The 24,903-nt window shown below is 36.1% G+C and overlaps 2 protein-coding genes across 9 annotated transcripts in view; one reads left to right on the forward strand and one right to left on the reverse strand.

Moving 5' to 3' along the window:
• Positions 1–879: 879 nt before the first annotated feature.
• LOC124171625 (coiled-coil domain-containing protein 77-like) lies at positions 880–18,223 on the reverse strand. 2 transcript variants are annotated; one of them, XM_046550826.1, is made up of 9 exons: positions 18,095–18,223; positions 17,805–17,998; positions 17,304–17,466; positions 11,481–11,703; positions 10,910–11,396; positions 5,139–5,334; positions 4,939–5,055; positions 3,966–3,990; positions 1,161–1,324 (listed from the first exon to the last, which is right to left on the reverse strand). In XM_046550826.1, exons 1-9 carry the CDS (start codon positions 18,095–18,097, stop codon positions 1,287–1,289), a joined length of 1,446 nt encoding a protein of 481 aa, XP_046406782.1. In that variant the 5' UTR covers positions 18,098–18,223; the 3' UTR covers positions 1,161–1,286. The 2 variants fall into 2 exon arrangements, with proteins under 2 accessions (XP_046406781.1, XP_046406782.1); XM_046550825.1 differs by lacking the exon at positions 3,966–3,990 and having other exon boundaries at positions 880–1,324.
• A 218-nt stretch (positions 18,224–18,441) lies between these two features.
• Positions 18,442–24,903, forward strand: part of LOC124171009 (lysine-specific demethylase 5A) — a 131,377-nt gene continuing 124,915 nt past the window's right edge. For all 7 annotated transcript variants that reach the window (XM_046550134.1, XM_046550136.1, XM_046550135.1 and 4 more), the window contains exon 1: positions 18,442–18,906. In XM_046550134.1, coding sequence (XP_046406090.1) covers positions 18,739–18,906 — 168 coding nt within the window. In that variant the 5' untranslated portion in view covers positions 18,442–18,738. The remainder of the gene's footprint in view (positions 18,907–24,903) is intronic.

Consider the following 24,903-nt stretch of genomic DNA (forward strand, 5'->3'; position numbering starts at 1 on the left):
ACCCATGCAGAACAAGTTATTCAGGGTGTAGAAGAGTTGATGTACACTAACATGAAAAGATACGCTAATAACAGAGTTGAATGGATAGCAGCATATAACTAGCCCTAGAATTGCTCATCTATAATAGGGCCACCTAGGATTTTTCTCATAAATGTAGCTTTTACCCACTGGCAACAATTGAAAATGATTATGAGTGTAGAGAAGCAGTGTAGACGTGTGCACAGCCTTGCCACTAGCACACACAACAAGTTAATGCTGTGTCTCCAACACTTGATCAGCTAAAAATAAGGCAATGAATCTCCCAAAATTTACCAATGATTAGTATGCCAATCTCAAATTTAATACATGTTTTACACATCTAACTTTAGGCATGCCATTTTCAGTCGTCTTTAATCTATTGCACCATGGAGACCAAGGGCTTGGATGTCGGTGCACCACCACACTGCTTCAGTTAACTCCATATGAGGGCATCATCAAATATTACCGCTGGTTCACAAGCAGAAGCAGATGCTGACAGCCCATTAATCCATGATTAATTAGTGATTAAAATCAATCTGTTGAAAACTACACACGCATGCAATAGAATATTCTCTTCTCATTGTGAACTAGATGAAGTTGGCTGATATGCCAAAAATGGAATCATTTGGTCCTTGGTATTCGGACATTTATAAATGTATGTTCATAGTATTATAATTCAGGATCTTAATTCCTTGACTACTTAAACACACTCAGATAATACTATGTTGTTGATGTCCAGAAAAATATACCAAAAGAAAAATGGAATGAAAATAATTATTTCTTGATTTTTTTGAGCAGGTGGTAAGCTCTCCATGCATGTAGGCAAACATGGACTTAATCACAAAAAATACATTATTAAAATAAAGAGGAGAAAACATTCTTTATTTAAATGAATAATACATTAAAGCCACAGAACATTTCTAACTTATGTTTCATAAATAAATCACAATTTTGAGCAGGTATAAATTATAAGAACAAAATTTTACTCACTAAAGAATCCATTATCACCTTTATTCCTCTTGAAGCTTATACCATACATTTTCACCTTTTTATGAATTGCTTCCAGCAATGTATCCATAGAATATGCTATTTCGAGTATCTCCCTTACTTTCGCAGCATTTTGCTCATTTTCAGCAGCCGTCTGAGCTTTGGAGCAAGACGATTTTCTCTTAACCTTAAGGAGCTCTTTTCTCAGCATTTCCACATCACTTTCAATTCCCTCTGCTTCCAGAGTCTTCATTTTCTGTAATTTCTTATTAGCTCTTTTTTCATGTGCCAGCTGCTCTTTTAGTTTTTCCACCCTTGCCTATGGAATATAAAATTGGCATGCCAATTCAAGCACTCCCACAGTGATTAACCTAAGACATTTATATGTACTTTTGATCAAAAAATAATCCCAAAAAATATAGTGGAACATGAATATCTATCAAAAATCATTCAAATTATTTTTTTTAAAATTCGATTTGACTTGATTCTACGAAAAAGTCCACACTGGATAATAATGGAGATGGCACCTCAGCATTTGGGGGTGCCAATGTATATTGAATACAACATCCTTTGGCAAAATAGAAATTTGAAATTTGTGAGATAATCATAATAATGATTTTATTTCATCACAAAGAAAGAACTGTTGACTTGAAAAATTCAACTCTCATGCCAAACATACAATTACGGCAGAAAATTGTGGAGATTTGGTCCCACTCACGCGAGGAAATTTTCCTCATGCATTGCAACAATGAAATGATAACAGTTTCATGTAGGAGGAAAAGGGTATAGGGTGGCGATTGATGAGGGCAAAAAAGTCCAGAAACCCAACCATTTTTCTATGGAAATGAAAGTTTTGATTACATTAAAAGCATTGATAGCCCTACATATTTACCGATGCTTTTTTACCAGGGGTTAATAAATTAGTGGGTGAGGGTGCTACTGGGCATATTGCACGTAAAGATGTATCTCAAATGAAGAGTATGCAAGAAAAATAGGATAGCAGAATAAAATGAGAAAAACCAATGGGATATCTTCATTTAAAACATAATTTAAACATTTAAAATTTGGGAACTAGTGAATAATTTGTTTAAATTTTATAAGATAATGTAATTAAAATCTTTCTCAATTCAAGGCCTAAAACATGAGTCATAGCATGCATTTTTTATTTTCCTTATGCATAGAAATGCTAGCAAAAAAGAAGAAAGCTGTGGAATTTTAGCACATGGCGAGGTGGTACTGAGGATATTGAGCAGATGAATGGAGGCAAGAGCAACGAGTATTTGGATGAGGATTAGTTTGGTTGTATAAAATGGAAGTCAACTCATTATGCAATAGTGATAATGAGACCCTTGGTGGAGGGGAACCTGGAATATGATCAGGACGTGTATGCCTGGTTCGTGGATTTTGAAAAAGTATTTGCTAGAGTGGACTGTGTAAATTTAATGGATATTCCCAAGAAAATAGATGTAGATTGGAGGGATATACAACTCATTTCTAATCTGTATATTGCCCAGACTGCACAAATGAGGGCAACGGACTGAGAATCTGGGTGGACAAGCACTGGCCGAAGAGTGAGGCAAGGCTGTCCTCTATCTCCGCTGCTTTTTTACATATATACTGAGGAGACGGTAAGAGAAGCATGGGATGAGTTGGAAGCTGGAATATAAGTGGGAGGAATCTTGTTAAAATCAGTGAGGTTTGTGGATGATCAGATGTAGATTAGCCAGCCAGTCAGCGAGGGGGGTTCAGGCTCTAGTGGATGCATTACACAAAGGTCGGGAGGAGTATGGAATGAGGATTAATCACAAGAAAACCAAGGTGATGCGGTTTTGTAAAGCATCACAAGCTAGGAATGTGAGACTTGGGCAGCACATTAGAGGAAAACGGACAAAGCAGTAAGGACATCAGGATGAGTATTGCATTAGAAAAGGTGGCGTTCATGAACAGGAAGGAGCTCATGAGACAATCACTATGTAAGACTTTAAAGAAAAGGCTAGCGAAGACTTTGATCAGGAGTGTAGGGCTTTACTGTGCGGAAGCGTGAATACTAAGGAAGGAGGATGAGAGAAGACTGGAGGCATTTGAGATATGGGTGTGGAGAAGAATGGAGATGGTGAAGTGGACAAAGAGGAAGAGGAACGCCGAAGTGCTTGACATGGTGGGTGAGGAAAGGCAGCTTTTAGATGAGATATGGAGGAGACAGAAGGTATGGATGGAGAGCGTTCTTAACAGGGGAGATGTTGAAAATGGTGTTTGAGGGTAGAATGCTAGATAAACAAGGGAGAGGAGGGAAGAGAAAAGGATTTTTAGATAGAATGAAATAGAGTAGACCTTAAAGTGATTTGAAGAGGGAAGTGCTTGAAAAAAGAAGGGGAGGATCCCAGAAATCTTCTTAAGTTCTCCAATGGAAAACTACCTTAATTGGTAGAATATTTAAAAATGATTTTAAAAATATCGTTCCCAACATCAAAATTCAATAACGAGGAGCTAGCTGTGGACCACTACTGAGGCATGTCTCATGAGTGGCACTGCTCCCTTGTGTAACCCCAAAAAGCTAGCCGACAAACATCATTTTAAAGTATTCATTCATAAATATCCTAGTAGTATGCTTTATGGAATATAAAGTCAAAAACTTAGGATTGATTTAAGTCAATAATTCTCACAATGAAACCTTAAACAGACTAAAAAATGTGTGTTATTTTTTTGGCATTCAAAGTCCCAATTTCATGTACAGAACTCAACAAGTGTTAAACAAATCATTGATTTTAGAATGCTGGACATACTTAAAGTAATACAGAGGAAGCACAATGGGTTCAGGCTATTAGAAGTGGGGGTGGCTCATTTTTGATGCATGTGGAGGACACAATGTGATCACAGTGATATTCCCAGTGAATACATCAATCATGCAATACTCATACACAAAGATCTATCTATAAACATTCTATTAGTGATCCACATACCCTTTCTATCCCTTTCCATCAGGTGCTGCACATTTAAAGGAAGAAATATTTGGGATCAATTCAAATAGATTATTTTTCAATTTTCAAAAATTGGTCATTAACTACTCCAAAAGAATGTATGCATATTTATTAGATTTTCAATGAAAAAAAGAATTTAAGCGTTGGTATGAACTCAACAGCTTTCTATGCATTTCACTCTATTAGTACAGAAGAAGCTGCAATCTGAGGTACATTATTACTAGGGATGAGAGGGAACTTCCACAACACCACTAACTTTGTGCCTGCTAAATTTTATTTGGGAAAACCTCCCTCCAGATTATCTCCCACAAACAGGCAAAAAAAATGGTTCACAGAAATGAACCGCTTTGAAAATGAAAATTTTATAACACTCAGCTCCCACGATATTGCAAATGTCTACCTGCATTCATACTGCTTGGGCCAATAGACTAAGTTCACAAAGATTTAATTCGGAACAACAGCTTACCATTGTGTAGTGAAATATTAATGGTAAAAAATTAAGTGAAATCATGATAGTGGCCACGCTGATTTACCCAAGGGCCGCAACTTAAGCACACAAGGGCCAAGACTTAAGATGTCACTCAGTTCTATAATTTTTCCTTTCCTCATTCATATCCCAAAAATATTATGAAAATATTGTAACATACTATCCAAAACCTGAAATGCCTTTCCCACTCATTCCCAATCAATTAAATGTTTCTATTTTCCCTTAATTTTAAGCAAATAAAATTGATGGGATCCACACTGAATTAATAAACTAACCACCATTTCTCATTCAATTCACATGACAAGTATTTTCCTTTCAGCAAATTAATTTAAATACTGGTAGCACATTAGTCATTCATACTCCTAAAATTCAAGGGGAAGTGATAGTCTTTATTTAATAATTGTGGATTCCATTCAAAACTTGGTTAAGGGAAATAATTTGCAAAGGGTAATGGAAACAATTACACACCTCTAATACGCTGATTGCTTTGCATCCAGCATTATTTAAGGAATACATTTCCCTTTCCAGATCTTCACATTTCCTTTTATATGACTGAATCACTTGGTCTTTACTCTCAATCCTTTCCTGTTGGAAGTAATTCATTCAATGAAAGAAGATGCAATACATTACGATAATTATTTTATACATATATAAACATTAATATATACTTTGAGAAGATTTATTTTGCTGTCCTTCTTCATTTTATGTCCAAGTTTATCTTGACCCAAGTCTGTGCTAGCTTGATTTTGTGTGAACAATCCATCCTTTTCCAGCATCTCTCTCTCCTCTCTGAGGCCAAGTGCATGCTTCAAGGTTATGTAAGCAATGGTAGTCTCACATAATTTCTGATTTGAAGTTTCCAGCCTGAGAAAAAAATAAATACATTTCACAATACATCAAATGAGATTCTGAAGTTAACTACTAACAAACTCTCAGAAAAAGTAACACAAAGACAGAGTAAAATCTTAAATAGCTACAAATTAGAGTAAGAAAAATGCAATGCCAAAATGTATTCAAATGGCATTTTTGTTACCATAATAAACATTAGCAGCAACTTATCATTAGTATCTTGAGCATTATATTCCTTGACATCCAGAGTGATTTCTGTGGATTACAGGAGTGCAGTAAGCCAGCAGTCGTTTTTGCTTTGGATGGTTTTGTTTTCTTCCTTCAACATTCAAGTTTAGAGTATCCTTTACAGGGTGCCCAGCCAATCAAAGCAGAAAAATTCGTGCACAATTTTCAGTTTTCCGGGGAAATTTTACAAAATTCCGGGTTAATCATACGTGATAACTGCGATGGATAAAAATTTTAAAACCCTAAAATTTCTTCAAGACTTTAAAATAATATCATATGTATTTATGTACTTACAAGGATGAGGAATATGTTATTTAACACACATTATACTTAAAATTTAAATTTATTCAGTGCAAGGCAAGAAGCTGCTTCGACCACCTAAGTATGTACATGTTTATGTCATCTGGCATTCTATTCTTCGTGTTTTTGAATCTTACTTGAGTTAAGAGTGCAAGACATTTCGAGTCTGTTGTCTAGTCTGACAAACCACGATTTGATGCGGCTGTTAAAATTCTACTCGGCTACTGCACTAAAAATTACGACAATCATATTTTAGACCAATGGCTGTTGATCTGGCAAAATTTACTGTGAAATGAATTTGAAATAAAAGATTTTGGAATTCCTGGTTGGAGCAAAAATCCATGAATAATTCCTGCATGATTCCAGGGACTAAATATTCACACACAATTCCCAATTTTCCCGGCCACTGGACACCCTGCTTTATATGCTACTCTCACTTTCACCCAGAGAAGCATTTTGAGCTGTCAGAAGTGAAAGTTTTTACATGAAACTGATAAGATAAATCCGTGAAATGCTAGCAGAATCCTATTTTAAGGGCATAATCAACAGAAAATGAGTGAAATTTTTAAGCCCATGGGAAACATTTGTAGTATCCTAGCCTTTACATGAATTTCACCTCAAACATGAGGGAAACTTTCACATTGTGAGATATAAGCGTGACAACCAAGGACAGCAATAATCATTTGACATAAAATGTGAAGTATTCAGAGTGGAAAATGTGAAAAGTAAAAGAGATCAGAAGAAGAAAAGCATTTTGTATGAAGTATGTGTCATGATGCTATTAGTGAAAGGTGTGTAAAAACCCTGTGAATAAACTAGAACTTAAAATATTCGGTTTCTGCCTCTATCTCATACTCCAATTCAGCCGGTGGCACAATTGATTTCTGGATAATTCATGATGCAGGGGAAGTAACTCATGGTCCAGTGGGAAAATTTTAAGATACATGATACTAATTACAATCAAAACATGTCAGCTTCTAATATTCTCTTGAATAGGAAATACTGGTGCTCCATTATTTAACTCACACCAATTCCTAAGACAGAACTCCCAAGAATCATTACAGAGGTAAACATAGAGCAGTTACTCCTCCCAATGAACCCCCTTTTTTTCATTTCTATGGCCTTAACTTTTTACCAGCATTGGACAAATATGTGATTTTTTCCTACAGTTTCCATTCTGAGGAAGTTTCACCTTCTAGAAATTTCTTTCAGACTTACTTCCAGTACATCAAGAAGTATTGAGCTCCTTCACCAAAATTGCTCACAATCAGTTTTGAACACCTTGGACAACATAAAAGTAATATATTAACGGTTCTGTAAGTTGATCTAGGGATAATGAATCTTCAACATTGAAGTTATAGTTGAGTAACTGCTTGAGATGCTGGCAACATCTTGTTGGGATTATGTGTTTTTGAATATTGGTACTACGTTGTACTTCTGAACATTCTTTTGCTCCTTATTTTGTGGCTTCACCCTTTGCTGCCTTTTGCTTAGCATGGTTGTAAATGTTTTAGCTAACTTGTCTTTTGTGTAAATAAACCCTGTATTCCACTAAATGACCATATTTAATTGACACACCTGTTCAAATTCCATTAGAAATCAACAAATGCAAAGAAACCATAAAGCAGAAAGTGTTTCATCTTCCTCCAACAGTTGTAGCTAAGATGAAAAACTACATACAAGTTTAGTATTACGTAATTCAGAGTATTTTCCAGCAGTACATAAAACATAATAAAAGATACAGTGCTGTATGTTCCACAAAAGTTTTCTAAAAATTATGTTTTATTACCCAAGTAGCAAATTCTTATGAAAAAATTATTTTAAAATACATTGCAAGAACATTTTGAAATGACTTTAACATGATTTTGAAAACATTTCAGCTTTCTCTGTTTCAATGCTACAAATCTTTTTTTCATTATTTCAACATGATTTTAACATAAGGTTAAAATATATCCTACTCTTGAAGGAGCTATGAATGATACTTTTTTAAATTGCTTTAAAATACATTGTAACTAATTCAGCCTCCTTTTCAAATAACTACTTGTTATGCTAATATGATATGAGTAAACACGTTTGAAATTATGAACTGTGCCAGAAATAGTAAAAAAATGTTTTCCCACCTAACTACTATGCTACCAACATTATTATAGTTTTGCATACGTGAATATTTCGCATGAAGTACTACAAGCAGTGGCGGCGCGTGCGTATACGCATGTTAGCAAGTGCACACCCAAAGATGAATAAATTATAAAAGAAAACTATTCCTTTGCAACGAGAAGGATAAAAGTACTGTCTGCATATGCAAGAAACATGAGCCTCCGAACGCTACAGCTATCTTATTTTCGAATTCACCACTCTACAAGTGTGTGATCCCATGGCATCATGCCGGGCACATTTTCGGTCTGTGCGATCGCTTGAGGGTGCTCTGGCGGGACGAGGTAAGTGGGGGGGTATGTGCTGTTCAAATGGGTGATGGGAGCAGACTCAAAACGATGCGAGTGCGCACGCGCATATTTTTGGTGACTGACTAGCAGGTAGTGTAGTGGTGTAGCCGCCACCTACACTACCTACGCCCAGGATCCTAGTCCGTCTACAGAGCCATCTGTATGGCCGTTTTCTACACTACTTCCTCATAGGGTGTAAGGAAAATAGAATGAATTTCAACTACAGTCACTTGTAAAGGTGTGTTGAGAATAATTATTTTCATGCACGCTAATATTATTTCTGTTCATGCAATTTTAAGGGTAGAATGTACCAGTGATATGTTTTGCTTGCTATGTATTCTATTACGACGAAATATGATGCTCATGGATTAGGATTAACATAATATAATTAAATCATCCTATATATCTGCTCTAATGCACACCCTAGATAAATTACCACCAGCCGCCACTGACTACAAGCATCATGAGAATTAAAGAATTTCCTTATCTGCATGCTTTCACTGAATTCCCACCATCACCCGAGACTTTTTAAAGACATTCAAATCAGATGTCCATGTTTGGATTCATTTGGATATGTAATCATTGATGTGACAAACTCAGGTCTTATCCCTTTTCAGAATGCAATGAAGCACATATTAAGCGTGTTTTCAGGCGTGGCTTGATTGCATTCTCGGATCATTCAATGTCCATTTTTCGATCATATGCCTTCATTTTGGGACATTTTTCCCGTAAATTCATTAATTTAAATTTTAGTAATCTTGTGGAAAACTGTGAAAAAATATCGCTTTGTGGATTTCAAGAAGTCCTAAAAACAGCCAAATTCAAACTCACTTTTGTAAAAAGGGATTTATTTTTGGTAGAAAAAGTCTCCTAAATCATCTGTATTACTTGTTTTATGTAAAGCTACTTGTCAGTTATTCACATTCACCTCAAAGGAATAAGAATTTTTATATTGGTTTATTTTATCACATTGGTATATGCCTGTGCCAATGAGAATTTATATGAGTGTTTTAAAATGATTTTAAAATAATTTACTTAATTATTTCAAAATTATGTTAAAATGATTTCAAAATTATGTTGAAAATGATTTCAAAATGATGTTAAAATGATTTTAACATGTTAAAATGATTGGAAAATAATTATCAAATTATTTTAAAATGCGGGTAAAATAATTTTGAAATTGTTTTAAAATAATGTTCACATAATTATTTTTCTGTGAAATTAAAAAAGGAACATTTTATGCAAAAAATAAGCCATTACTTCCTACATATCCATGTATATACTATCAACAAAATGAGATCAAATGGTACAAGACTTAAAAAGAGCAACGCCTAATACATTATTTTAAAATTATTTTAAAATCTTGAAAAAGTCAAGAATTTAGCCATCATATGATATTTTGATTTTAAAATTATTTGAAATAATTTTAAAATCATTTTTCCATATTCTTTTGCTACTTGGGTATGTTTCCTGTCACCAAGTTCCACAAAGTATTGCCATCCAGCCTTAAGTTGATCACCAGTACATACTTATTTTCATTCAGTGATAAAGCCATGCTGATGTTCATTATTTTGATTTGTGGTGTATTTACAAGCTGGGACTTCACAGATATCAAAACTTTGAAATCTGTGAATTTGGTCAATTACACTCCAGCACTGGAGAAAATCCAACATCAACATTGGGTATGGGCTGCTTGTAAAATGTTCACTTGCAAAATCAAGAGTGAGCTATACAAACTTGACATACCAACCTACTTATTGAATACACCTCATAGTAACTCAAGAAATCCTTTATCTATTTGAATTTTTAAAAATTATTTAAGTTTAAATCAGCTAATAGCATCAAGGAATCACAAATACACATGCACCTTATGACACACTATGTAGAATTAGACACACTAAGCATATGTCACCAAGCTGAGGTTGGCTACTGCAACAATTATTTCAAACAATATAATGGTAGTATTTTCTGGGAAAATCATGATACATAATGGTGTGACTCACATGCAGCTAACATGACATCACAAAAGAAGGGAAGGTAGCAGGAAGTGGAAGAGATATGTTGACAATACCTGTGGAAAGTACGACAAAATACCAGTGCAACAAAATGCAGAGAGCACCTCAAGTCATGTATGGTATAAATGTGAAGAAATTCATTCTAAATGACAGAAGTCAAACCCATACACAATGGATGGTAAACTAATCCTTACCTCTAACCACATTCGATGCTATTACTTTTCTCCCCTGTATCGCAGATTTTCTGTGAATACCATGAAGAGGTTATAATTTAAATATAATATTACACTATGGTAAACATTTTTTTACTATGTATTTCATTCTAATACTTCAGAAGAAGATAATGACACACCAAGTTGAACAAGGCAAGCCAAAAGCTAGCAGTCAGCATGCTGCCTTTCATAGTGAAGCAGATCCACTCATTCAAATGTTGTTCTCACAATTACACCGAAATAAAGCAATGATAAGAAATAAGCAACCATAGATACCGCTTCAGATGAATAGAGACAAAAATATATAGAGTGAAGCAACTTCATTCAATGGCTAGATTCACTGGGCTCCCACAAATTCTTAAATTACCACATATAAGACGCAATTTCTTACCTCTTCTTTAAATTTGCTATTTCATCCTGTAACTTTTTTTGCTGTGTCTCCATTTCCAAAACTAGAGCCTCCCGATCCTTGTGAAGAGTGTAAGTTTCTTGCTGTGAATGAGAGATCACATCATTTAGTGCCTTCTCAAGACGAGCTAGCTCTTCCTTCAATCTTTGACCCTCATCGCCACCAGTGACATTGGATTCTTGTAGTTCTTGCTCAAGGGAAGATATCTTCATTTGCAATTTTAACTTTTCTGTGCGACTTATAGAGTCAAGCTGCTCCAGCCTAGTTTCAAGAACAGCTAAATTCGTTTGCAGTTGGTTGACCACCATGTCATCTGTTGCGCTAATGGCATTTTGCACAATCTGCTTCCTCACAAGATTCATATTCTCTTTTGTTTCTCGAGTTTTTTGGTCCATTTTCGGATCAAGTACCAATTCCCTCAGCCGTTCATCAAGTTTGTTCAACGCTTCCTTTGCAACCTGCTTGGCAGCTAATGAGAGAAAATTTGCAATTTATTGAAAAAAATAACCATAATAAAAATCACAAACTACAGCAAGATGAATTTTGCTTATACCTCCATATCTCTTTGCAGACTCGTAACGTCGATCAACACCAGATGCGGAAGACATTCCCTTCCCTTCCTCCTTTTTTCTCTCCCTAGTCCGTTCCTCCATTTTTCTTTCCCTAGTCCCTTCCTCCATTTTTCTTTCACACATCATATTGTTAACCTTCTCTTCCGGTATTTCACAAAGATCTAGAAGAAATTTTTTGCTCTCTTTCTCAGCAGCAATCTCAAACTGTAAAATATAAAAAATATCAGAAGAAAAATAATTACCAATTAATTTAACTAACTGGATGTGATGCTTTGATTGCAAAAAATTTTCCCACGTCACAATCCATTTCAATTTTGAATCGTTTCAATGCCTCCACATTATTGTCACAAATGTTGACAGACTCCCGCAAATATGTAGGTCTTTTTTTATGCATAAGTGGGGGAGGGGAAAGGAAATGGAGTGGAGAATTCCAAAGATGAGAAAAATGAAGGCTAATTATTCAATGGTAAAGCTATTGGATGGTATTAGTGTGAGAAGCTAAGTGGAGTTGTTAAGCACTGGTGATTGGCATTCCGAGAAATGAAGGTGGCAAGGAAGGAAAAAAAATTATGCCAGTCGGTAGCTTCAACTGCAAGGAATAAGATAAATGATGGACATTCATAATCAATACAATTCAAAAGTTAAGTCTTCTTTTTCTTCCGTTGGATGATTTCCTATTTTCCTAATTTATTCATGTTCTGCCAAACTTGGTCTCCCTTCAAAGAACTTAGAGTATTAAGTAACACGAAGTTCATTACTCAAGTGCATGTTTGGCTAAAAAGCCATGAGATTATTATTAAGAAAGGTTAATGATGTTCGCTTCTTTTAGTTACAAAACTATGTCCTGCCACGCAAATTCACACTCCTAATATGTGACTATTACAAGACAAGTGCAAAAATTCCAACGTGGAAAAATCATTTACAAGGATTCCAAACCTAAATCTCGTGACATCTTGCCAAGCAGTATCAGCAATCTAGCTATCTTCTTTCCCCAAGGATTTTTGATGGCTTCAGAGGGTTCATGCTACTGGATGTAAAAGGCCACTAAGGCAGCATTTTTGTTGAATCACCAATAGCTTTAAGCAGAAGGTGTTCAGTGCAGAAATTTTTTAAAATAAGTAAGCCCAGTTTACGCAAAGCCCTTATGAAGCTACCAGCAAGTGAACTTACAGGAGTGTGAAAATTACTTGGTGAAATAATCATTTAAATTTACAAGGCATCAAAACTGAATCTCCTGACCACAAGCCAAGTGATGAAACCAAAATTATTCAGGAAGGAAGATACCTTGGCAGCTTAGCTGTTCTGCAAGTGTTTGAAGAAGTCTGGAATTGAACCGGTAAATAAAGTCCAAGGAAAAAAATTATAACATAACAATTAATGAGTGACACAGAGGATGACTTTAATTTCAGTGTTCAAAATGAAGGAAAATTATTGCATTTATGATTAAATGAAAATAGAATTATACTCATTGTGAAGGTGAGGGACTGCAAGGTGAAGGACTGCAAAAGTTATCCAGGGGCAGATATCGATAGTGACCATAATTTAGTTATGATGAAATGCCACCTTAAATTTAAAAAGTTGAAGAAAGCCGTGAAAAACATATGGCAGCTTGAAAAATTGAGGGAGGTTCAGCATCAACTGGCTTTTAAAGAGGCTGTAGAAAATAAAATAGGGGAGGATACGACCAACAAACCAATGGAAGAGAGTTGGAAAACGATTAGAAGTGGTCTGCAGGCGGCAGCTGAGGAAGTTCTTGGTAAAAGAAGAGTCGTTATGAAAAAACCATGGATCACGCAGGAAGTATTAGCTCTCATTGAAGAAAGAAGAAAATACAAGGCTGCGAAAACAGAGGAAGGACAGAATCGTTACAAGAGAATAAGGAACGAAATATGTCGTAAAGCGCGGAAGGCTAGAGAAACGTGGATGAAAAGCATTTGCGAAGACGTGCAAAACAATCTTAAACATGGAAAAGTAGAGGCCGCTTATAGGATAGTGAGGAACCACTTTAAGGAAAGGAGCGTAAGATGTAATACCCTAAGGGAAAAAAACGGAGAACTATTGATTGAAAACGAAGAAAAAGGGAAGAGATGGAAGGAATATCTGGAAGATTTGTACAAAGGAAGTCGCCTCAGAACGAATGCTATCGAAAACGAGAGGGAAGTGGATACTGATGACATGGGAGCCCCAATTTTAAGATCGGAATTTGATGCGGCTGTAAGAGACCTCAGGATAAATAAAGCGTCTGGCATTGATGACATTCCTGCAGAGCTAATTAAAAATTCAGGAGAGAAGACATTGAACCAGCTATACAAAATCATTAGTGAAATGCATACGACAGGTGAGATACCAAAGGATTTCGAGAGGAACATTATAGTCCCTATTCCTAAGAAGAAAAGAGTGGAGAAGTGCGAAGATTTTAGGACCATAAGCCTTACTACACATGCGTCAAAGATACTGACAAGGATCATCTATAAAAGAATAGAACGAAAAGCAGAAGAGTATGTACTTGGATGAGGACCAATTTGGATTCAGAAAAAACAAAGGCACAAGGGAAGCAATATTGGCCCTAACACTGCTCATAGAGAAGAGAATGGAAAAGAACAAGCCAACATTCGTTGCGTTTGTGGACTTAGAGAAAGCATTTGACAACGTGGATTGGAGCACAATGCTTGGAATCCTAAAGGAAATTGGGGTTCTTTATAATGACGGAAGAATCATCCACAGTTAATACAAAAACCAAGTAGCCGTGATAAAATCAGGGCCCAGCTGTGAAGAAGCGAGAATTAAGAAAGGAGTGCGACAAGGCTGTACATTGTCACCCGTAATTTTCAACATTTACATTGAGAAAGCCATTAATTAAATCAAAGAAAAGGAATTGGGAGTCAATATCCATGGAGAAAAAATTAGTATGCTGAAATTTGCCGATGACATAGCCGTTATAGCAGAAACAGAGAAGGATTTGAAAAATATTCTGGCTAATATGGGTAGGGTAATGAGTAGATATCAACTGAAAATAAGCACGAAGAAAACCAAGATCTTAGTATGCAGCAGAAGAGAAGAAATCAAGACCAACATTAAAATAGGGAGGCAAAAACTGACAGAGGTGGATGAATTCTGTTATTTGGGAAGCAAGATAACTAGTGACGGGAGAAGCAAGAAAGAAATTATCAGCAGAATAGCCCAGGCGAAGAGAGCATTCCACCAAAAGAGAGACCTGCTTACAGTGGGAAACTTAAATATGGAAGTAAAGAAACAATTCATAAGAACCTACATCTGGAGTATGCTCCTATATGGAAGTGAGGCATGGACAATGACCGCAGCGGAGAAAGCAAGGATAGAGGCCTTTGAAATGTGGTGCTACAGAAGAATGATGAAAATCAAATGGATTGACCGAGTTAGTAATGAGGAAGTCCTAAGAAGGGTAGGAGAGAAGAGAAGCCTCATGAAAACCTTAATAAGACGATGGAACAACCTTATAGGCCACATCTTGAGACATGATGGCCTGATGAAGACAATCGTCGAAGGGCAAGTGGAAGGCAAGAATGGAAAAGGAAGACCTCGAACAAAATATATGGAACAAGTAAAGAGAGATGTGAAAGAGAAGAATTACGTAGGTGTGAAAAGATTAGCTGATAGGAGAACTGAGTGGAGAGCTGCGTCAAACCAATCCTAGGATTGTTGACCAGTGATGATGATGACTCATTGTAACTATAATTACAGGCTAAACTAAACATGAAATGATTTTATGACAATAGAAACATACTCATAGTGTTCAAAGAAACTATTAGAGGTTACATGACATAGTATATGATGATCATCGGTTCCCAACTACGTTATGAGTTTGACTACAATTTTCTTCAGAATCTGCTAATTTTATGGACCTATATCACTGTTATTGCATTTAATAAAATCACTGAATGCTCATAGAATAAAATTTATTACAAAATAGTGTCTATTCATAGCCATTGAAGCAAATATGCAAAAAATACCCAGTCAACACAAATATTATGGCCACAGTGTGGTTGAATTGTGGTTCATGTGTGGTAGTTATGGCTACGGTAAGCCTCAGCTTGCCATATTATGGCCAGACTGTGGGTGCCATTTGGCAAACCATAGTTTGGCTTGCCAAATGCATATGCAACTACGGCCACACTTACCTAAGGAGAGCCACAGGTGATAAGTTTGGTTACGGTTGCTATTGTTACCGGTTTGAGTGATGAGTTATCAAAATGAGAGCCGGTTGATTTTATTAATATAAAGAAAGGGTGTCGAAGAAAGAAGAATATACATTTATTAAAAAACAAAAGGCTCCCACATTATTCATTGATTTCATCAATTTTAGCGTATTTACGTGAGTTTACTGTGAGTACTGTGATGTTGAAATGTGAGGAAGATTAGATAGGCCACCGTAAATGTTGTAATGACTAAATATATGATTTTACTTGTTACAGATTGGCCTATAGGCCTAGTTAAAATATCTGGAGGTGGACATTTAACATGTTCCTGTCTCAAATCGAAGACAATATTGTAATAATAGCCTGTCTGCAATGCTGTTTTGTTTTTTTGAGTATCTAACATAGAACATCGTAAATGGTTACATTATGCTATTTATGGTCTATTTACTGCAATAATAAAGTACTTACAATTATATACATTTGCTAAATACTTTTCTTTGCATTTACCTTTCTCATACTCTACATCGCAGAGTGCAATTTACTTGGGGTAGCGGGTGCCAACCAGAGGGCATTCTACCCTGCATTATATTTAAATTGATTGTAAATTAAAATTTTAATGTTTAATGAAATGAATGGTTCACATTTAATTTTCCAAAACTCATAATTTTTGCATTGAATGGTGGCCTTGATAGACATAGCCAGGATTGAAGGAGGTGTTATATTAATAGTACAAAGGAATTATTACATTAGTATTTATAATTTTGGGGTGGAGCATTGTGGCTAGCCAAAATGTGGCCGTAGTGTGGCTACATCCACACTAAAGCCACATTATGGCAAGCCACACTTTGGCCGGGGGGTCAAAAGCGTTATGGTGCCAAAATGGCAACCCACCATGGCCAATATGGCTTGCCACGGTATGGCCACATTGTGGCCATAATTGTTGTGTTGACAGGGTATCTAATGTTATGAACCCCAAGAATGGCTAAAGACTGATTCGCAAAGAGAACAGCAGTTTGCAGACAGCTATTGATTGCTATAAACTTTGCTTTTACAATGGCCAAAGTCAATGTGAACCATGGAAAAATTCCAGCTTGAAAAATTTTACAATCACATGAAAGAAATACGCAATTCCACTTCCAACCAGGCATTACAGCCAGGAAATGGAATACTTATAGCTAGCATTCTGTTCAGGGGTAAAATAAAATCAATGCCCCCCAGTTTATGGAAGTTGAACAAGCAATGAATTCTTTAAACTCTAGTAAAACAAGAGAAATGAAATCCTAATATACTTCTTTGAAAATCACTGTTGGTAAGTACAACAGCACAGCACACCCATGCAAGATGAATGCCAAGTAATCAGGTGTATTATAAAAGGACTCCTATTTTGATAAGTCGACAAAGAATAGAAAATACTGCTAAGCGCTTTAAAAAGGCTTGCTGGAGGCTGTCACTTGGTTGCTGAGGTCATTACCATGGTAAATGTGGCTACTGATCTAATGATGTTTAAATAATTACCCAGATAGCATAGACCATAAAGAAATGTTTAACATAGGCAGAAAAACCATGTAATTAATAGGTTAATTTTATTTCTCAGACTCATTTTCACTACCCTACATCTACCAACCTTACCTTCAACTTATCTTTTTCAGATTGCAGGGCGACAACACTACTCCTTTCCTGTTTTAAATACACTTGAGTGTCACTCAAAGCTTTCTGCAACCGCATAACCTCATCCCGGCTTTTCTTCAGCTCATGCCTAAGGTCATCGTCATGTTGGAGTGGATGTCTGGAACTGTTATGCAAGTTGGTCACAAAAATGGTAATGTGCAGATTATATTTTAATATCATCACAAGTAACGCTGTTCTGTGGGATTTGAAACTTGTGAAATAACATTTTCAGCCAAAGCAACATTATTATTAAGGAGATCAACAATTGGAGAAAAAATTGACATCGTGGTGATACTTCCCGAACAGAGCAAATGAAGAACAGAAAGGAATGCGATATTTCAAAACTCTAAAGCATCATCATTCTATTTACTTGATTACAGAAACCAAAAACATAATAACTTAATTGATGATTATATAGAGAGAACTGAAGAAAGCAGGAAAAATATCCACAGATGGTCTTACGAGGCGATTCCCTCCGTCGATCGGGCAAATTCTCTTTCGTAAAATTCGAGCTTATTTCTATAAAATTTTAACAACTCTTCAGATGATGGAAGAGAGTAAAGCTGTTCATCAACGGATGCAGAATTCATGGTTCTTTGCAATTCTGTTTTTACGGCCGGCGGTGCTTCCTCCATCATTACAGGAATTTTAGTCCTCTACAATAGAGAACAACAATGAAAACATTGAATAGAGACCATTGGAATTAGCGACGTCATGAGGGGTAAGTCCTCGGGATCTGACAAGTAGCCTACCATTTTGATAATAAAATATATTTTTATCCGCGATGACTACCTACTAGAAAACCGTGAATATATCATCATATTTTACTAAAATCGAAGGTTTTTTTATGATCCACGCCATTTTCAAAGTAGGCCGGCACTCTAAACTTAGCGGTTGGTGGAAATGATTAAACTCGCACCCACTTGGTAAAAGTATTTTCTTTACAAATCACATTGTTCGCTATTTACGAATATTATATATTCGTTTCCAAGAAAAATATTATTTTTAGCACTAAAATAATATTTGATAAAAAAGGAGATGTGATATTATTGAATCCAAGCTACGATGAAAGAGTGAGCCTGTCAGTGTCTGGCTAGCAGGCCTAATCTGAGGGAAAGGAAAACATGGTGACGGTGTGTCTGGGATGACAATGTAGCGATTGAAAGAATGCGTTGGTGTATTACAATGACAGTGAATCTTGATCGGCCTTCGGTCGTCGATGATACTTTGATATATCAAGTTCCGTCGCGTCGGTGCTGGTTCCTTCTCCTTCTAACGCACTGTCGTTTTTGACGAGAAGATATCTAAGTGTTCTGCGTTTACCTTTTCAGCTGCGTACCAGTAGTTGGAATTTTTTAGAAAAGGACTACCGTTAAGAAAATTATTTAACAGCACCATGGCGGATAGTGTTCCTTTGAGTCTAAGGAACATTCACTTTACTCCGCCGCCCGAAGCTCTTGTATATCGGCCTAATGTCGACGAATTCAAGGACCCATTGGCTTACATCAACCGCATACGGCCCGTGGCTTCCAAGTATGGGATATGCAAAATCGTGCCACCTGATGTAAGATATCTTCTATAACCATATTTAATTGTCTATATATGTTTGGTGGGTTGTTGTGTGGATTTTATCTGGAAAACGAGTGTTCTTCACCTAGTACGTGCAGTTAGGATCCTTCAAAATGGCTGCTAGTTTCTCTATGCTTTAATCGTTTCCGAGAATTCGAGCAGCACTTCTCTAGTGTTTTCCTTTGATATAGTTAACATTTATTTGGTGTAAATACTACCGAAATTGAGCATTTTTAGCCTATACTAGAAATTTCCTTCTTTTTGGTGCAGTGTTTTGTTTACATCATGGCGTCTACGAGTACGTAAATAATGCATGAGGAATATTAGAATAACATTATAAATAACTAAAGGTTATTGTTTTATTTATGGCAAATGAGATTTTTCCTATTATTTCCTTTCAAGTTAATGAGATTCAATGGACTGACCTTTATAGAACTGTGAAATCACCTGGAACGAAGCTTTGTTTGATACCTCACTAATAATATGTTTTCCTTTGTAATATATTAAGTTTTTGTTGCGCAGTTTATTACATCGTATGCCTAACCTACAAGTGGGCGATGTACTTTATGTTTCATGGTTTGTAATGCTGGGACGTGGCCCGAGCTACGTAATGTCGACTGTGAAATAATACTCCTTCAGTCGTATACCTCTCCCTCATTGTGTTGAGCTAGAAAATGGTTTTAGTATTGGGTTTTTTTTAATTATTTATGAAATATTTACTCTGGAGAAATTTCGTGAAGGCGAGGATTTAGTAAGTTTTCCTTGCGTAATAAATAATGAAGTTGAGGTTGACGCAACCAATCGCCACCATGTGGAATTTGCGTCGGATTGTTAATAAGTTGCTTCATAACATTTCTTATCGTTCGATTTCTATATAAGGTGGTGTCGGTTTTCGATCTTAAAGATTTTTCCTTGGTTAATGAGATTTAGGAGCCTACTTTCATTTTGGTAATTTTGCCTTTTTATCTTTGTCATCAATGAAACTTAACATCCTCGTACTTGAAGTTTTTTATTTCATTTTAATTCCATATGCCCCCTCGTCTTGAAGTAAAAAGGTCTTCACGAGGGTTAAAGTATGTCCATTGGCGTGTATGAATCCCAGTGAGCGTATGTTACCTTTCATGCCACTGTGTTCTGGCAATTATTTTGCCGTAATGTGCACACATGTGATTTATTGATGATGAGTTTTATGGAGGTAGATATTTTGCTAAAAACATAAGCTTTGCAAATACTTTGTGGGGTATAATTCGTTGATGGCTTTCCCATTTAAGTTATAACTCGTTCATTCTTTGATTGTGGGTGATCTTCTTTTGCATTTACGACCATAAAATATCATGTTCGGTGGGCGCATTCCTTTCTTTTCTCCTTTTATTCTTATCACCTGTCTTCCTTTCCCTTTAATAATACATCTTTGCCAATAAACTGGCGGACCTTTCTTTGTACAGTTTGCTTTAGTGCTCATCTGTGTGGAAAAAACCAGAGGTGTGGTGGTGTAATGGTTAGGGTTTTCAACTCTCATTGTGGAGACCAGCAGGGCTATTCTGCTAAACGGGGCCATACATATGGCCAGCTGTAAGTTGCTTATGACCTGACCCGAAAGTACGGCCTATATCGATTCCACTCTCGAGGGGCCATATCATATGGCCCGGCCAAAAGTCTTAATGCCCTTTCTGTAGGCGTATATGAGAATTATAATTGGTACTAAGTTGGGTTCACATTTTTTTGAAACTAGTCATTTTTGAGAAGGAAGTTAGTTCCAACGTGGATAAAAAAATAATTCTATGGATAAAACTAATTCCTTAACCGAAATGTACTCTTATTAAAGGAAAAATTTAGATTTTCTTTTAACACTGATCTGGCAGCAGATGCTGGAGATCTTTAAAAAAAAAGTGAAGAATGCAAATCATGGACGAGAAGGAGCAGAAGAAATTTGTACACGATCTGTACCGTACAGTATTATAATATTCGTGAATTGTACATGTAATGGATAGAGTTAGAACATGACATCCTGTTGTAGTTCTGACCCCCTTCCTCTCCTTCCAATGGTGTAACTATTGTCTCACGACTGCAATAATTTGCCCCCAAAAGCTGTAGAAATCCAGCCAGTGCACGAAATCTAAAGATGAAATTGAAACTTTGTTTCATTAATTTTATTATCAGAGGCTTATGTTTAGGTAGCGGTGTATAATTAAAACATCAATATGAGACTATCATTCTTTCTTTGATTTGTGGATGACATTTGTCCTTTAAGCGTCTACTTACTGAAGATTTCCTTACTGCCATAAAAATGTCTTGCCCTATGTTTCTTTGATATCCTCCCTCATGAACTGTAATGCTACGAGAATCTTAAAATATAGAACATTTAATAGCGGATATTTCAAGCTACCAACAGCTTTTCGAAACAAATAAGTAAGAAATCTGCTAGAAAATGTAGCACAGAAAGGAAATATAAGCCCATTCTTCCGTTCACTTTAACAGAGCATCCATTTAATAAGTTTTCGAACTTTTTAACTAAAAGCGAAGTTTTAGCTCATCCTCTATATCTACTTAAAAAGTAAGTAACCTTTTGATGCACGGAAATATTTAATGAAAATATCATCATCGTATAGGAACAGATCACCTATCCCGTATCCTCCTTATGAAATCGATGTCTTTCTTTAATATATCTAGCCAATGCCCGATGAATCCGCATGTGCTCCCCTGCAATATTCATATGTTTCTTGAAACTATTGCTATATAATCGATGACACCTCGTAAATTTCTTTCATAACTCACTAGGCGAATAATGTTATTTCGTATGGCCTTTGTTATGACCGCCTCCTAGACAAGCCATAGTATTACGGCCTTTAGGCCATAGCTACCGCCCGACTTATGGCCTTTCGCTCTGAGTAAAATCGCTCGAAGCCATATGTATGTCTCGAGGCCATAGTTATGGTCAATTTTGACATATGGCCCAGCCATATGGTTAGTGGAATAACCCTGCAGGGTTCGAGGCTCTCATGGTGATATATTTCGTCGTCTTCAATTTGATCATTTTTCTCCAGTTTCAATTTAATTTCTTATATCAGCCTAGGCCATAGGAAAATTTTTTATCATCATAATGGGTTTTAAGTATTTATTATTTAAGCAGTCTTACTCCAAACATGGTTATTTGGAAGACTTATCTAGAAAGAGATGGTGTGCGCTCAAGCTTTAATTTTTTGTGAAGCAGATACTGATCAACTTCGAAATGAAAACGATTTTTTGAGTGATCATTAAAAATTACAGTGAGAAGTCGAGAGCAGCAGGAGTAAGTAATGGTACAAAAAATTATCAGATGGAAGGGCACTGTAACTGAGAATTGAAACTGATGAGTGAGTCAAAAATGTAATTATTTTAATGTTTAATGAAACATAGTTTAAGGGAGGGAATGAACCAAATCCTGTGGAATGAACACCCATGTATGTATTCCCTAATTTTCTGAAGGTCTAGATTTGAAAGGCAACCAGAAAGTATGCCAATAGAGTATTTGCACGTTTTTGAGAAGCGATCTAAAAAAAAGTTTAAAGTACTTTTACAAACACTTTTACCTAATTCACTTTGACCTAATTTTATCATTAGGTTTCCCGTCAATTGTTCTTTATTATGAATGAGGCAGCACAACAAAAAAGCTCCCGTGCAACATTAAAACTTCGTGCCATGGCATGTAGGTATAGTCCAACATAATCAGCATGGTCAATAATTGAAGTATCCACCTTCGGGATATTATTTGAAGAAACCTGATTCCATGATATGCACTTAAATGTATTTCCCTTCACACAGATCAGATCCACCAACGTTTTCCAATGAACTCATAGGTCATCGTATCATAAACACCGATAAACACCTTGCACGCTGATGAGATAGAATGTGTGAATGCCTGGACATGAGATGGCAAAATAGCTTGTTCTAATTTAATTCATGCAATTCCGCACCATATTGAGAAAGAAATGCAGTTCTAACCAGCGCAATTGCGTGCCCTGTGTGAAACTGCCTTGAGAGTATTGAGTTTGAACTTGGGATGTGACATAAAATTCTTTAATAACAACGCCATCTAGCTTTATTCTGTGTGCTTACTGGCTTAAGGAACCTCATTAAGTTAATCACAATGCCATTCAGCTGGTTAGATCTAATTTTTCATTTAACTTTTAATGTGGCACTTTCTTGAACATTTCATTAAATTTGAGTAAAATGGTGTCACTTCAGAAATTACCATTTTTGACCGCAAATTAATAGGGAGAAAAGTTCAAAGGACCTACGATTTGAAAACAAATTGTGGTACTACAAAGAGACACTGCAAGGCACCAATGTTTCCGTACAGTCATACTGTTTGGTTCTAGAATTTTGCACAAGCTAAGACAAGAAATAGTTGTGTATATTTGGTTTTTCTTAATTACTCCATGTAAATTTTAACTTGGAATTATCTCCTTTCCAATCCTTGGGAGCATTATTTTTGGTTATCAATTTAGTGACTACCATGTTTAAATTTAGATCTGTTCTCTCAGCACATCTGTAGGAGTTTCTTGGTATTTTTAGCTGCTTAAATGTTGTAAGGGTCAAAGGTATTGAAACTGGTCAAGATCAATTGTTAAAAGTGTGGAAAAGACAAAGGTATTTTGGTATTCAATGGAGTCATCACAAAAGCACACTTCTGGATGAGGAGGATAGGGAATGTGAAATGTTTGGTGGGATTAAGAGGAATAAATGGAGAGGAAGTGAGAAATAGTATTCAGAATTACCATTATTATGTATCACCATTCACTCATTTTGGAGCACAGGGCCTAATCTTGGCAAGGAAGGGAAAATGTCCCCTCCTTAACCCACTATTGTGAATAGTAAAGGGTATTTAAATTCATTGAAGGCAAGTGATAACTTTACTATGTAAATAGTAGACAAGAGCCTGTCAGTGCTACCTTTCCACCTGCCATTACCTGTCTGTAGAAAATATTCTTGTCTTTGTCCTTTCTTTAGTATGAAACCATGTGGCATTAACCTCTCACCACAATGGTCATTTAATGCACTTCACATCATCAGTTTTGATGTTGAGACAATATTAAAAATAATATGCTGGTAATGGCGACTGAAATGCCTAATTATGATCTCAAAGTCCATTCGTGTGCCCGAAAAATAACATTACTTTTATATCATGTTTTCCTTAATCACAAATGCTCATGATGCTACTTTTTGTTAACCCTAATGCAAGAATAGTCTTTCTGGATATTTTTCAATAATTTAAAGTGGTAGCTAGGCATACATTTTAGTTTTGTCTAATTTGACACTACTTTCTCCCTTTGTAAACCTTTACCTTTCAACTGATTATAATTACAAATTTCAAAATGCACCTTTAAATTGGATGTCTCAATTGGGTTAGAATTTAGAATTATGGATTTAGTGCAGTTATTCTTAGGAAAGGTTTGTGCATCAGATTTACTCTGAGACTTGAATCCATTACTTTTCCTCCATGATTTTAAATTTTGTTTCATTGTGAGTTGTGCCTAATGTATTCTTCAAATTAGTTAACCTGAAGTCAAACAAGGTGTATGCAATCCTCAATAAGGCTAATGACTTAACAATACAATGAACTATGCACAAATAGACATCATAGGCCTCCAGTAGTTACTTTTCAATTTTTTTTAGCCACTTTTCCTCTGGTGAAATTGTGTAGGCTGAGCTGAGGATAGTACTTTTCATCCATATTTAATGGATTTTTTACCACTTATTGTCCTAATCACGCATAGTAACCCTTTTGCGCCACAAGTTGGCAGTAGCCGACTAGCATTATCATTCACATAAAACTTGTGTTGGCTTTACCTGGTGTGGATTTTTCAACGTAAACGAGCGGATGTCGACTAGAGCTGATGCAGGGGTAGGGAGGTGACCGCTGAGGTAGTAATAGTCAGAGGCATTCAGAGACTCAGCCTGAGACCCAGCTTAGTAAGACCTTAAGGCCACTCCTTAACCATTGGCTCTGACC

This window comes from Ischnura elegans, chromosome X (genome assembly GCF_921293095.1).
Source record: "Ischnura elegans chromosome X, ioIscEleg1.1, whole genome shotgun sequence".
In the NCBI taxonomy this organism is placed as follows: Eukaryota; Metazoa; Arthropoda; class Insecta; order Odonata; family Coenagrionidae; genus Ischnura; species Ischnura elegans.

Bases quoted from the DNA above. Each gene is read 5' to 3' on its own strand.
- LOC124171625 (XM_046550825.1), bottom strand. The intron at 11,704-17,303 runs GTAAGGTTGGTA...TATATTTTACAG, and splicing joins CTGAAAAAGATAAGTTGAAG to TTTGAGATTGCTGCTGAGAA. The intron at 5,056-5,138 runs GTATATATTAAT...TACTTCCAACAG, and splicing joins GCAAAATAAATCTTCTCAAA to GAAAGGATTGAGAGTAAAGA.